Source organism: Heterodontus francisci, chromosome 28, assembly GCF_036365525.1.
Source record: "Heterodontus francisci isolate sHetFra1 chromosome 28, sHetFra1.hap1, whole genome shotgun sequence".
In the NCBI taxonomy this organism is placed as follows: domain Eukaryota; kingdom Metazoa; phylum Chordata; class Chondrichthyes; order Heterodontiformes; family Heterodontidae; genus Heterodontus; species Heterodontus francisci.
In genome coordinates, this window is record NC_090398.1 from 17,768,676 (window position 1) to 17,783,609 (window position 14,934).

The following is a 14,934-nucleotide window of genomic DNA, read 5'->3' on the forward strand; positions in this document are numbered from 1 at the left end:
TTATTCATTCATGAGTAGTGGGTGTCGCTTGGTAGGCCAGCATTTATTACCCATCCCTAATTGCCCTTGAGAAGGAGGTGGTGAGCTGTCTTCTTGAACGGCTGCAGTCCATGTGAGATAGGTATACCCACGGTGCTGATAGCAAGGGAGTTCCAGGATTTGGACCCAGTGACAGTGAAGAAGTAGTGATATAGTTCCAGGTCAGGATGGTGTGTGACTTGGAGGGAAACTTGCAGGTGGTGTTATTCCCATGCATCTGCTTCCCCTTTTCCTTCTAGTTAGCAAAGATCGCGGATTTGGAAGGTGCTGTCTCAGGGGCCTTGGTGCGTTGCTGCAGTGCATCTTGAATCAAGAAAGGCCACGTGGTTTTGTTTGGAAAGCTAATGTACTCTGAAGATAACAACAAGCAAACTGCTATTCACATTTTTTCTGGTTACATTCTATAAACTTTCGTCTGCCTGATATGCTGCAAGGAAGAAGGAAAGACATGATGACCAGCAGTGGCAGCCTCAGAAGAGATGGAAAGAGCGAACAAGAGAGAGAGATGAACGGCTCTAGGAACTGTGACACAGAAAAAGGCTGTTAATATTTGGACCCGGTTTAAAGATTTGTGGAGCAGAGAAGGCAAACGGCGTCACCAGAGATTGTTTTATCAACAAAAGACCGGCGGAGTGTGCTTAGAAGAAGTGAGTGAATAGGCCATAGACTTTGGTCAGGACAGTGGGGCATCTGATCCACTGCAACTGGGCGGAGTTTTGGACTTTTATCTGGCAGGATGCCTAATTTTCTATGAACACTCTGCAACGCATAAACGTTATGTGCGGTTTTCAAGTCTTTTACTAAGTTAGAGGAAAATAACTTTGTTGTAATTTAATGTGATTTTCCACCTATTAAACACCCTGTCGAGTTTTAGTTTCGTTGTTACAGTAAACGTCTTAAAAAGGTGGAAGTCTTATCATGTAACCCATTAATTTGTCTGGGGAGTTTCCATCTCTTGTTTTGAAGTTAACGGTCCCAACTGATGTCATATCAGTACTATCCAACAAGGGTAAAATTTAAAGGAAACAAAGCCAGGGCTCCTTGAATAATTAAGGAGTTCGAGAATATAATGAAATAAAAATGAGGGTCGCTGATGCTTGTCAGGTCAACTCTTCACGCGAGTACTAGACCAAATACAATAAGTTGAGAGGTGAAGTTGTTACGAAAGTGCCTCTGTTCTTCGTTAAACATATTTTTTGAGGATTAATTCTTGAACGGTTGAAGATATATTAAACTATGGGATTTTAAAAGGGGGCGGGGTCATGGAAAGACCACTTAACTTTGCAAAACTGTCCCTGGAAATGTTTTTGAAAGCGGCATTGAGAGGTCTTGTGAGGAAAACAAGCCTTTCCGGGAAAACACTTGACTTACAGCTCAAAAAAGCAACAAAGAACCCAGGACACCAGGAAAAAATGATCACAAAGAGGTACAGGTCAGGATTGATGGAGGTCAAAAGGCTGACCTCTTGCTGTCAGTTTCTCTCTTGAAATGTTTTGAGTTGGGGTTGAACTGTATAAAAAGGGATAGAGCTTTCAAGGAGAAAAGAGAATTCACAAAAATGAGAGAAGACTACAACACAGCTCAGTTTTCCAACACCGCTTAAAAGACCCGGAGAAGTCCTTTGTGTTAACTCATCTCGTCTTCCGTCTTTGAACAAAAGCCTGCTAAATTAATTATCAATGTTGTTTGAAAGGAATTGTTCTAAAAGATCCAAGTGACCCATCTACTTGTACTCAGAGGCCAGATTGTATGCCTGTTTCTTCAAGAATGAGCAAGTATTGAGCCCACATGTTTTCTTGTCTGGTAAAGAGCTCCAAACAAAAAATCCCTTTTATTTTTCCGGTTAACAAGTGTATGTGTGTAATTGTGTGTGAGTGAGTGTGCAGGGGTAAGGGAAGAAGGGAACTGTAATATATCAATGTGGTGTTTATGTCCCACTTCATTACTGGTTAAGACTTGTTTTATAATAAACCAATAATTTTTCTGCTTATTAAAGAAAGCTAGCTCGTGTGTATAAATCTGCGGGAAAATACTCCATATGATTGACTGTATCGGTAATTGATAAAATTGAAATATATATTGTATCCTGTGGAGAAGTGGGGCTGGAAGAAATAGCGCACTTTTCCTGCTTTAGTTGGAACAAAGTGAACAGGAAACTATGACTGGCAAAGAAAAAATACGGCAACAGAATAAGTAAAAAAAAAAGATTGAGGAAAACAAAATTATGAGCAGCATTGATAGATTAGATAGGAAGAAATATTTTCCCTTAGCAAAGTTGTCAATAACCAGGGGGCATAGATTGAAGCTAAGGGGCAGGAGGTTTAGAGGGGATTTGAGGAAAAAAATCGCCCTGTGGGTGGTTGGAACCTGAAACGCACTGCCTGAAGAGGTAGTAGAGGCAGGGAGCCTCACAGCAATTGAGAAGTGTTTAGATGAACACTTGAAACGCCATAGCATACAAGGCTATGGGTCAAGTGCTGGAAAATGGGATTAGAATAATTAGGCGCTTGATGGCCGGCACAGACTCTGTTTCCGTGCTCTGTGACTCTATGACCTAAGACTCTTGTTCCGGCATGCAAATTGTAAGTAGGATGGAAGAAGTGGTGTGGGGCCTATTAGAATGGTAATAACTGTATGGAGGTGAAGGGCAAGAACATGTAAAGGTCTGGATTTTCCTGCCAAAAGAAAATCTGTGGCTTATGCCATTGTTTGCCCAACTAAGTACAATCGCACTCTCTTCTGAACAGTTCGTTCTGCAGCGGCCCATTGTCCAAACAAAGGTACTGGGTTTCAGCCTGAGAAGCAGCCAAGAGTTGGGTGGGGGTTGCTGGTGGTGGCGGAGAGAGTCGTCAGAGATGGATGTACCAGAGTGTTGCTGAGGAGCTACTTTCATAAGGCTGTACAGATATCCCTCCTACTTCGCAGTACAGTGTGGCAATAGTTTGTACAAATCACATGAGGCAATGCAGGAGCTCGCATAGGTGACTTCAACAGCATCTTCCTCACTATGATTAACAAGGATAGGACCATCAGTAACATCAGTGTAATGCCACCTCCATGTTCCTCTCCTGATGATTTGGGCATATATCGGCCATTCCTTCATTATCGTTGGGTCAATATCTTGGAATTCCCTCCCTATCCGCACTGAGGGAGCACCTTCATCACAAACACTGCAGCGACCATCGAACACGGTCAATTCTAAGGGTGCAAAACAACCTTCAAATCCCGAGAACAAAAGAAAAATGTTACCAGACTGATCACGTTGCACCCCAGGACGGTGAAAAGTTTGTTGCAAATCATTTCATGATTAATAACAAGTGGAGGAGGTGATTTGATCAAAATGTTTACGACTGAAGTTTTTTGATGAACATAACCAGGGAACTATTTTCGATGGTTGGTGAGTGAGATACTTGAAGGCATAAATGAAATATTATCAGTCAAAGCATGAAAGAAGATTTTTTTAATGCAAATGGATGTTCAGACATAATACATAAAGAAACATTGAAGGAAGCAATCGCAGAAATGTGTATTATTGTTTCAGAGAGCAGCACAGGTGTAATGGGAACTCCTTCTGTGTTGTAATTGCAAAGGATTAAATCGAAAAATCCAATAACAGCTTGTTATTTTAACGTATGAAAAACATTCTATGGCATAATCTAACAAAATGTATTCTATGTCAATGCAAGACTCACGAGCAGGTTTGAAAAAAGCTGGGTGAAAAGGTGAGTGTTAAGGAGGGTCTGAAAAGAGGAGAGAGCTGGAGAAGCAAACGGGCTAGGGGTGGGACTCCAGAGTCTGGACCCACATATTTGAAGACCGGTTTGCCCATCGTAAGTCAAATTTGCAACAAAAAAAATACCCACTTGCAGTGTCTGTACAGTGACATTTTGGGATGCAACTTGAAATTAGACTGAGTTGCAGCACTGGAAATGCATATCCTGTTACATGTCAGTTTGTATTGTTACTTAAATAATTTAACGATTAGAGAAAATGGATATTTCAGCCCATTTTTTAACTCCTCCCTGAATTTCGACTGAGTTAGTGCATAAATGCAGGTGTTGGTGCAAGAATTCAGAAGCCGGAGCATAAATCCAAATTGCTGAGCGATATATATTGGATCGCTAAGATTTTTGTCTGCATAATTATAGTTTTTAACTTGCCAGTTCAAAGAATGTACCACATATGGAATCCACAGCAGGATAAAATTTGCGGACAATGCAAAAAGCAAAATAATGGATTTCCTTCGGTTCTCCATTTCCGGATCAATATGATTCTGTCCTTTACCATGTCCATGGAGCCCTTTCCGGAGTCGATTGGCTGTTATGATGTTCCTGACTGTCAGAGCATTGAATACCAAAATGAAAACAAATGGAAGCAACGGTGTTATAATACTATGAATCCACTCATACGCTGACCAAAAGGTTGAGGTATAATAGTATGGTGTTAGGATACAAAACCATGGTACATCGTCAATAATAATTAAAGGAACAAATACAAAGTACCAGGGAATGGACCTCACACAGCTGACGACGCTGACAGTTACGATAACGAAACCCACAGTTCTCTTGGTGCAATATTTTGTTTTTAGCTTCTGACAACAAATGGCTACAAACCGATCACATGTGAAAGCGACTGTGAACCAGACAGAACAGTCCAGATTTGCAAGAAGCAAGGCGACTCTCACTGCACACACAGGAGTGATGAACAAGAAACTAACTGGGAAATAAATATTATTAATTCGATTTAGTATGACATTAAGAATAACGAGCAGTAGATCTGCTGCTGTCATTGCAACCAGGTAGCGAGTGATGCATGTTGATAGACCACAATTCCCTCTGTTCAGGATCACGATCGCCACTAAATTAGCTGTAACAGAAATAATGAAATAGGGTCATTTTAATGGCCGAAGTCACCGAAAATGCATCAGCTTAGTAGCGTTTATAAGGTTAGAAATGCAGCAATTGAAACTAATTCTATGTCTGTTCCTCGATCAGTATAATGTGCAATATGTGATGTTACAACCAGTGACACAAAAGTCCACAGAAAGAATAAGAAACAAACTTTTTATAAAGTTATTCATGAATATAAGGTTTTATTTAATCGAAACATGCATCCAGATGTTAAGTGCAACAACAACTTTGGGGCTAAACCAAAGTGGAAAGCAGGTTGCGGGGTGCAAGTGTTCGGTAATATGGAATAGGTGCAGAAATAAGACGTCAATGCTGCACAATTGCCTCAGGATGTTTTACTTCCTGGATCAAACTGCGGATTTGTAATTGAGTCATTAAAGGCAAAAGAGAGAGAAGTGCACAGCACAGAAATATGCCATCTCAATAGCTGCAAAGCTGAAGGGTTAGGCCACAAATAATTTACTCCAGGACTTAGCTTAAGTTGACGTGTGTGCATTAGTTAATATTTAGAGAGGGTACATGCACTGTACTGTTCCCTGATCTGAATTTTGTTCTTGTTTCTTTTGATTTTACAGCCAATGTGCTATTTCCAAATTCTATTTGTCTATTCACTGAACGTGTTATTGCCGTATCTCTATTCTCACAAAAAAAAGATTTATTTTTATGCTGAGGGGTGAAAATTCATTTTGGTCAATGGCAAAAATGGGGTGGTATCAAATTAGCTGCCATTATACGCAGCGCCTGATATTTAATGAAATTGATTGCAAAGGATCTGAATATCAAGTGCTACAAACAACGAGTGTGAAATCCAATAGAGTCAGTTTTGCACCATGGCTGGAGACGAATTTCTGCCACTCACATTCTATAATTACACAATTTTTGGTGACAGAAATCAGGAAGTATAATTATTCATAGAAGATAATAACACATCCAGTGATATATGTTAGCAAATTTGGTTGGCACTAATCAGGTGGCTCTCATCTTTAAGTTATCAATGAACTCAAATATCTATGGCTTGCAATGTAGAATGACACAAAATAATACTGTACGATTTTAGTATTTAGTGTTCTCAGAATACATTCATTAAAGCGACAACAAATGAGAGAAAGTCCACTTGATTGCATCTTTAAAGGAATCCAAATGAAATACTAATTCATTGCAATCAAAAGAAATAAAGATATTAGTTTATAGCGGAAATGGTAACATTTATTGTCCTATATTGATCATGTAATCCACTTACCATAATATAGAAATAAAGCTGCATAAACCAATTAATGCCTACATATCATATTATTCGAGTATTTTCTATGGAGGTGAGAATGCAAAGCATTTATTAAAGAAAAATAATCCAGAAACATTACTTTATTGGAGATAAAGATTTTTCAGAATTTTAATAATTTTATTTTCATCACCCACCAGCAAAAATGCTATTGATTCAACTACTAGCACGTTTCATATGACGTGGTAATGCACAGAGCAAGGAAAGTCTGTTTCAGTTAAGCAAAGCACAGGAGCAGCAACCGTGAACATTGGTTTACGCAATTAATACTGGATCTAAAGCCTTACCAATAACGCCAATAACTGCAAGAGAAGGGTAGTAAATGCGTTCTATCTGAAAGATTACCGGGTATCCCATTTTCTGTGAGAGAAGTCCGTTGGTATGAACTCAGTGATTCTGAATGACCAGATTTCATACTATGTTCAAAGTAACCAGCATTTATAGTGATGTGAAACCTCCAGAGAGACATTAAGCCCGGTTGCACAATGAACAATATTAATTACAGTAATTTGAACAAACAGCCAGCTTTATTCCAAAGATTATTATACAATAGAATATATGTTAAGGACTATTGCAACAAAAATAAATGCAATATTGTTTTAAAATTTATTCAGAAGAGAAAAAGTAAATAAACATGTGCTGGTAGCAATGCAGCTGTTGTTACATTGATTATTAAATGTGCAGACACTCCATCTTTTCCTCCTGAGATTCATGTACCTCAGATCCAGATTCATGTGCACTGCACTTGGACTTGTGAACATTTAACTGTGGGGGCTCTGCTTTTCAAATTAATTTGAGCATATCTCTTTGAGTTACCCACCATACTGAAACAGAAATATATCGCTGTTCCTTATTCATCACTGGTCAAACCCCTGAATCTCAATTTCTAGCACCATTAAGGGAGTCCCGTCACCACAAGTACTACACAGTTCAAGAGGAAGCTCAACTTTCAAGGTAACAAGGGATGGACAATAATTGTAGCCTTGTCATCATTGCTCAAATCCTGGATCCCAGTTAAAAGTTTAAAATAAATTCAATCCTCGCTTTGATAACGATAGTGATTGCTCTTGCTTGTTCAACATGATGCTTTATTCTCCTGAATTAAAATCTTAGGAAGACCAGATTAAAGGTTAAAGACAGCTGTTGTGGCCTGAAACCGTAATAAGAACAAAATTAGCAGGATTCATATATTGCTTTCCTTTCTCTCCCAGGACTGCTTGGCTGCTGTCACCTTCCTACCCTTTGTCGTTTCCGGATTTGTGGGGGTGATGAGGAAAGGTTCTCCCCTGGGAAACCGATTTATAAATTACAGCAAGCTCATCAGCAGCAACGGCCTCTTACCGGGCTCTCTGAACCCGCTGCTCCTCTGCTGGGTCTTTATGGAGAGCGGGAGTGAGTTTTTAAATTCCTCGAACAGAACTACTTCTCTGAAATTCTCATAGCTGAGCTGTGCTTAAAGAGCTCACAGCCACTGATCGAAAACCAGCTGTTCACTTCTTTCGAACTCCAGATAAGTTTGATCAGTTTGCTTTTTGAGGGTTCTAAACTTTTGGTGGTAGGCACATGCCCCGAGGATAGCATTTTTGGTCAGGTCATAATTTGATGAACTCTCATCTGGCAACAGGGAATAAACCTCATGGGCTTTTCCAGTTAGCTTGCTTTGTAGTAAAAGAGACTGGATCTCAGTTGGCCATTTTAGATGCCTTGCCAGTTTCTAAAAAGGCCAAAAAAAAAGCTTCCATATCTTCCTCATTGAATTTTGGGATTAGTTGAGCTAGTTTTAACAATTTGTACCCAGCCCTGAATTATGCTCCTCCATATTGGCCATTCTTTCTCTCGGGTTTCACTCTGTCACCCCTAGTTAACTCAAGCCGCTTCAGCTCTCTTTCTTCTCGTTCTTTCTGGAATATTCATTCTCTCTCTCTCTCGCTCTCTCTCTCTCTCTCTCTCGTTACTTCTCCTGTCTTTCTCTCTTTCTCTCCTCTCTTTCTTTCTCTTCACGTTCCTTATGGAAGGCTCTCTCTTCCTCTCTCTCCTGCCTCTCTCTTTCTCTTTCCATTCCCCTGTCTTCTACTTAAAGTTTTCTTTGTTCCAATTGTATCTTTTCTAGCCATGCCTTGTCTATGTCTCCTTCTAACGCTGTTTCTGCTTCTTCAGATTCAAGGAAAAAATGGTTTGCCACTAATCTTGGCAGTTCAGACTTCCTAGCCTTGCCATGTACAGTGACCGAACACTGCTCAGCCCTTTTTTCTCAGCTCCTACATAGACAGTGCTTTCAACCTATCCCAAGTTACTTCACCCTGGCTTGGAGAGCTATTAGCTTCAGTTGCAGACATGTTGTTATTCAATCACACACAACCATAAGAAAAACTTATATTAATCTTGCTCTTTTTTTTGATTGGGAACAATTTGGCTTCCCACTTCCAATTTCTCTCGTTTGTCTGTGTGTCAGTTCTGGACCCTAGCACCCAAATTTCTGTTACGACCAGGTGAGAAAGAGGTTTAGGGGTTCTCTTTCCGCCTTCACCTGGTCTTACTGTGACAGGGTTTTACTTTTAAACATTGTGTTTTTAGCTCCCCCTTGGTGAATCTTTGTTCACCACTTTCCAATTATAACGCAAGGAAACCAACATAAACAGGCTTCCTTAGTTTTAAAGAAGAAAGTTGAAATGTTATTAAACTTCAACTCTAATTCGGTTGACACCTATGGATACACGACGCGCTCACTTTAGCATGCATACTTGATACACACTTGCAAATAGAGACTGAAAAGGGCAGAAGAAAAATAAAGTGGAAAGGTTTGAGGCAATATCTGAAGAGTTGTTGTTACAGTTCTTCAAGCTCACTATAGAGTCCTTGATTGGAGGTAGATCTTGCTTTTCGTTGGGGTCCAGTATTCTTCTTAAACTTTGTTCATTGGAGGAGCCTTTTCTCTCATGGGGTTCTGGTGTCTTCAGTGGGTTTTGGAGTTCCACGAGGAAGAGATGGGAGCAGACAGGAGAGACTGCGGCAAGCCAACCAGGAGAGGTTTTTTAAATTCAGGAGCAAGCAGCTTTTTGCAGGCTCTCAGTTCAAACTGTACAATTCAGAAAACCCTAGGTTGTCAAGCAAGTTAGTCATGTGACTAGCTGGCTTGACCATGTTTTGGCTCTGTGTCTTGTATGTCTGGGAATGGTCCTTTGTCCTTTCCAAGCACTGTCTGTTAATATGCAAACATTTTTTTCCAGCCAATGTCTGGCAGTCCTTGGAACAGGCCTTCTCTTCTTTCCAGCAACAATTTGAAATTTAATGCCCATGTGGCGAAATTAATATGTTGCATTTTTGGCAGGTGGACAGTCATCAATTGAAATTAAAGGAACACGTATGAAGTAGCATGGATTGGACTTCAGACATCTGATGACACTGACGGTTACTATAATAACAGCCGCAGTTCTGTCAGTGCAATATTTTGCTCTTAGCTTCTGACAACAAATGACTACAGACCGATCAAATGCGAAAGTAACTGTGAACCAGACAAAACAATCACCACACACACAGGAGTAATGAACAAGAAATTAACTGGGAAATAATATTGTTAATTCGATTCAGTACGATATTAATAACAACGTGCAGTAGATCTACTGCAGACATTACAACCAGGTAACGAGGGATGAATTTTGACAGGCCACAATTCTTTTTTTTTAGAACATTACAGCGCAGTACAGGCCCTTCGGCCCTCGATGTTGCGCCGCCCTGTGAAACCATCTGACCTACACTATTCCATTTTCATCCATGTGTCTATCCAATGTCCACTTAAATGCCCTTAAAGTTGGCGAATCTACTACTGCTATAGGCAGGGCGTTCCACGCCCTTACTACTCTCTGAGTAAAGAAACTACCTCTCACATCTGTCCGATATCTATCACCCCTCAACTTGAAGCTATGTCCCCTCGTGTTTGCCATCACCATCCGAGGAAAAAGACGCTCACTATCCACCCTATCTAACCCTCTGATTATCTTATATGTCTCTATTAAGTCACCTCTCCTCCTCCTTCTCTCCAACGAAAACAACCTCAAGTCCCTCAGCCTTTCCTCGTAAGACCTTCCCTCCATACCAGGCAACATCCTAGTAAATCTCCTCTGCACCCTTTCCATAGCTTCCACATCCTTCCTATAATGCGGTGACCAGAACTGCACGCAATACTCCAGGTGCGGTCTCACCAGAGTTTTGTACAGCTGCAGCATGACCTCATGGCTCCGAAACTCGACCCCCCTACTAATAAAAGCTAACACACCATATGCCTTCTTAACAGCCCTATTAACCTGGTTAGCAACCTTCAGGGATTTATGCACCTGGACACCAAGATCTCTCTGTTCATCTACAGTACCAAGAATCCTCCCATTAGCCCAGTACTCTGCATTCCTGTTACTCCTTCCAAAGTGAATCACCTTACACTTTTCCACATTAAACTCCATTTGCCATCTCTCAGCCCAGTTCTGCAGCCTATCTATGTCTCTCTGTACCCAACAGCATCCTTCGGCACTATCCACAACTCCACCGACCTTAGTGTCATCTGCAAATTTACTAACCCACCCTTCTACACCCTCTTCCAGGTCATTTATAAAAATGACAAACAGCAGTGGCCCCAAAACAGATCCTTGCGGTACACCACTAGTAACTAAACTCCAGGATGAACATTTGCCATCAACCACCACTCTCTGTCTTCTTTCAGCTAGCCAATTTCTGATCCAAAGCTCTAAATCACCTTCAACCCCATACTTGCGTATTTTCTGCAATAGCCTACCGTGGGGAACCTTATCAAACGCCTTACTGAAATCCATATACACCACATCCACTGCTTTACCCTCATCCACCTGTTTGGTCACCTTCTCGAAAAACTCAATAAGGTTTGTGAGGCACGACCTACCCGTCACAAAACCGTGCTGACTATCTCTAATGTACTTATTCTTTTCAAGATGATTATAAATCCTGTCTCTTATAACCTTTTCCAACATTTTACCCACAACCGAAGTAAGGCTCACAGGTCTATAATTACCAGGGCTGTCTCTACTCCCCTTCTTGAACAAGGGGACAACATTTGCAATCCTCCAGTCTTCCGGCACTATTCCTGTCGACAATGACGACATAAAGATCAAGGACAAAGGCTCTGCAATCTCCTCCCTAGCTTCCCAGAGAATCCTAGGATAAATCCCATCTGGCCCAGGGGACTTATCTATTTTCACACTTTCCAAAATTGCTAACACCTCCTCCTTGTGAACCTCAATCCCATCTAGCCTCGTAGCCTGAATCTCAGTATTCGCAACAACATTTTCTTTCTCTACTGTAAATACTGACGCAAAATATTCATTTAACACTTCCCCTATCTCCTCTGATTCCACACACAACTTCCCACTACTATCCTTGATTGGCCCTAATCTAACTCTAGTCATCTCTTTATTCCTGATATACCTTTAGAAAGCCTTAGGGTTTTCCCTGATCCGATCCACCAATGACTTCTCGTGTCCTCTCCTTGCTCTTCTTCGCTCTCCCTTTAGATCCTTCCTGGCTAGCTTGTAGCACTCAAGCGCCCTAACTGAGCCTTCACGTCTCATCCTAACATAAGCCTTCTTCTTCCTCTTGACAAGCGCTTCAACTTCTTTAGTAAACCACGGCTCCCTCGCAAGATAACTTCCTCCCTGCCTCACAGGTACATACTTATCAAGTAGCTGCTCCTTGAATAAGCTCCACATTTCGATTGTTCCCATCCCCTGCAGTTTCCTTCCCCATCCTACGCATCCTAAATCTTGCCTAATCGCATCATAATTTCCTTTCCCCCAGTTATAATTCTTGCCCTGTGGTATATACCTGTCCCTGCCCATCGCTAAGGTAAACCTAACCGAATTGTGATCACTATCACCAAAGTGCTCACCTACATCTAAATCTAACACCTGGCCGGGTTCATTTCCCAGTACCAAATCCAATGTGGCATCGCCCCTGGTTGGCCTGTCTACATACTGTGTCAGAAAACCCTCCTGCACACACTGGACAAAAACTGACCCATCTAAAGTACTCGAACTATAGTATTTCCAGTCGATATTTGGAAAGTTAAAGTCCCCCATAACAACTACCCTGTTACTCTCACCCCTGTCGAGAATCATCTTCGCTATCCTTTCCTCTACATCTCTGGAACTATTCGGAGGTCTATAAAAGACTCCCAACAGGGTAACCTCACCTCTCCTGTTTCTAACCTCAGCCCATACTACCTCAGTAGCCGAGTCCTCAAACGTCCTTTCTGTCGCTGTAATACTCTCCTTGATTAACAATGCCACACCCCCCCCCCTCTTTTACCATCTTCTCTGTTCTTACTGAAACATCTAAATCCCGGAATCTGCAACATCCATTCCTGCCCCTGCTCTACCCATGTCTCCGAAATGGCCACTACATCGAGATCCCAGGTTCCAACCCATGCTGCAAGCTCACCCACCTTATTCCGGATGCTCCTGGCGTTGAAATAGACACACTTTAAACCAGGTTCTTGCTTGCCAGTGCCCTCTTGCGTCCTTGTAACCATATCCCTGACCTCACTACTCTCAACATCCTGTACACTGGCACTACAATTTAGGTTCCCATTCCCCTGCTGAATTAGTTTAAACCCCCCCGAAGAGCACTAGCAAACCTCCCCCCCAGGATATTGGTACCCCTCTGGTTCAGGTGAAGACCATCCTGTTTGTCGAGGTCCCACCTACCCCAGAAAGAGCCCCAATTATCCAGGAAACCAAAACCCTCCCTCCTGCACCATCCCTGCAGCCACGTGTTCAACTCCTCTCTCTCCCTATTCCTCGCTTCGCTATCACGTGGCACGGGCAACAACCCAGAGATAACAACTCTGTTTGTTCTCGCTCTAAGCTTCCACCCTAGCTCCCTGAATTTCTGCCTTAAATCCCCATCTCTCTTCCTACCTATGTCGTTGGTGCCTATGTGGACCACGACTTGGGGCTGCTCCCCCTCCCCATTAAGGATCCCAAAAACAATTCCCGCAGTTCAGGATCACAATCGCCACTAAGTTAACTGTAAGAAAAATAATAAAACAGGGTCTTTTTAATGGCCGAAGTCAGAGCAAAGGCGTCAGCTTAATATGATTTACAAAGATACAAAGGCAGCAATCGAAACTAATTAATGTCTTTTCGTAGATCAGTATACTGTATCATAACATTTTAATATTTCAAGCAATACAAAGATGACATGCAATTAATGAAGCAATAAAAAACAAGATTCGCAATAAAGATCAAGAGTGAATCAAAAATTAGAGCAAAGTGATTAAAATATTCACCAAAAAAACTAAAACGAATTGAAATTTGGTTAATGAAAGGATGTAATCGTCAAAATATTCACACGCTCAAGTTTGAGATTTGAATTTCACCCGGGCAAGTTGTGAAACTGAATTCAACAAAGTTAATACTGTGTGGACAGAAACTGGAAGCAACCATCGATCCTTATCTGTTTACTTAAGGTCATGATTGTTTGAATCTTCTTTGCCTTGTCTACACTTCACCAAGTTAATATTCAACTTAAATATCTACGGGTTACAATGTAGGATGAGACAAAATAATATTGACCTTTTTCATTTTGAGTGTTCTCAAAATACAATCACTGAAAACGACAACAAATGAGGGAAAATCCACCTGATCTCATCTTTCAATGAACCCAATTGAAATAATAATTCATAGCAATCACTAGAAATAAAGATATGAGTCTATAGTAGAAAAAGAAACTTGTATTGTCCGATATTGATCATGTGATCCGCTTGTAATAATATAAAAATAAAGCTACAAAAGCAATTAACGCCTATATATCATCTGATTCGAGTATTTTCTCTGCAAGTGCGAATGCAAAGCATTGAATAAAGAGAAAGAACTCAGAAACATTCCTGTATTGGAGAAAAAAGATATATTATACCTCCTTCAGCAAACAGCAAAAATGCTATTGGGACAACTAGTAGCCCTGTTCATATGAATTTGTAATGCACAGAGCAAGGCAAATATGTTACAGTTCAGCAAAGGGCAAGAACAATAACAGTGAAACATTTGCTTACACGATTAATACTGTATCTAAAGTCTTACCAATAACGCCAATAGATGCCAGAGCAGGGTAGTAAATGCGTTCGATCTGAAAGATTACCGGGTACCCCATTTTCTGTGAGAACAGACTGTTGGTGTAAGCTCAGTGATTCTGACTGACCGGATTCCATAATATGTTCAATGCAAACAGTATTTTTATTGAAGGGAAATCTCCAGTGAGACAATTACACTGCTTGGATAACAAGCAACATTAATTACAATAATTTGAACAAGCAGCCAAGCACCACTTTTATTCCAAAGAGTATTATGAAGTATAATCAATTTTAAAGACTGTTGTAAAACAAACAACCATAATATTGTTCAAAAGAAAAAAATGACCTTTGATGGTAGCAATGCAGCTGTTGTTACTGTAATATTATTAAATGAGCAGACACCACCTTTTCCAACTCAGATTCATGTGCAATGGACGCAGATGTGTGAACATTTAACTATGGGGGCTTTGCTCAGCAAATTAGTTTGAACATTTTCTTTCGAGTTAACCATCATCCTGACAGAGACACTGATCGCTGTTCCTTGATCATCACTGGTCAATTTCCTGGAACTCTATTTTAAAACCTGTTATGACCAGGTGTGAAAGGTGTCTCGGAGT

At 40.9% G+C, this 14,934-nt stretch overlaps 1 protein-coding gene across 1 annotated transcript; it reads right to left on the reverse strand.

Annotated features, from left to right (window-relative positions):
• Window positions 1-4,000: 4,000 nt before the first annotated feature.
• LOC137345294 (probable G-protein coupled receptor 139) lies at window positions 4,001-6,585 on the reverse strand. The gene is made up of 2 exons (XM_068008778.1): window positions 6,516-6,585; window positions 4,001-4,905 (listed from the first exon to the last, which is right to left on the reverse strand). The coding sequence occupies exons 1-2, from the start codon at window positions 6,583-6,585 to the stop codon at window positions 4,001-4,003; spliced, it is 975 nt and encodes a 324-aa protein (XP_067864879.1).
• Window positions 6,586-14,934: the final 8,349 nt, after the last annotated feature.

Excerpts from the sequence above, each read along its gene's own strand:
- LOC137345294 (XM_068008778.1), bottom strand. The coding sequence starts at position 6,585 with ATGGGATACCCGGTAATCTTTCAGATAGAACGCATTTACTACCCTTCT. Across the intron at positions 4,906-6,515 it reads TGCAGTTATTGGCGTTATTG|CTAATTTAGTGGCGATCGTG; the intron begins GTAAGGCTTTAG and ends TTTCTGTTACAG.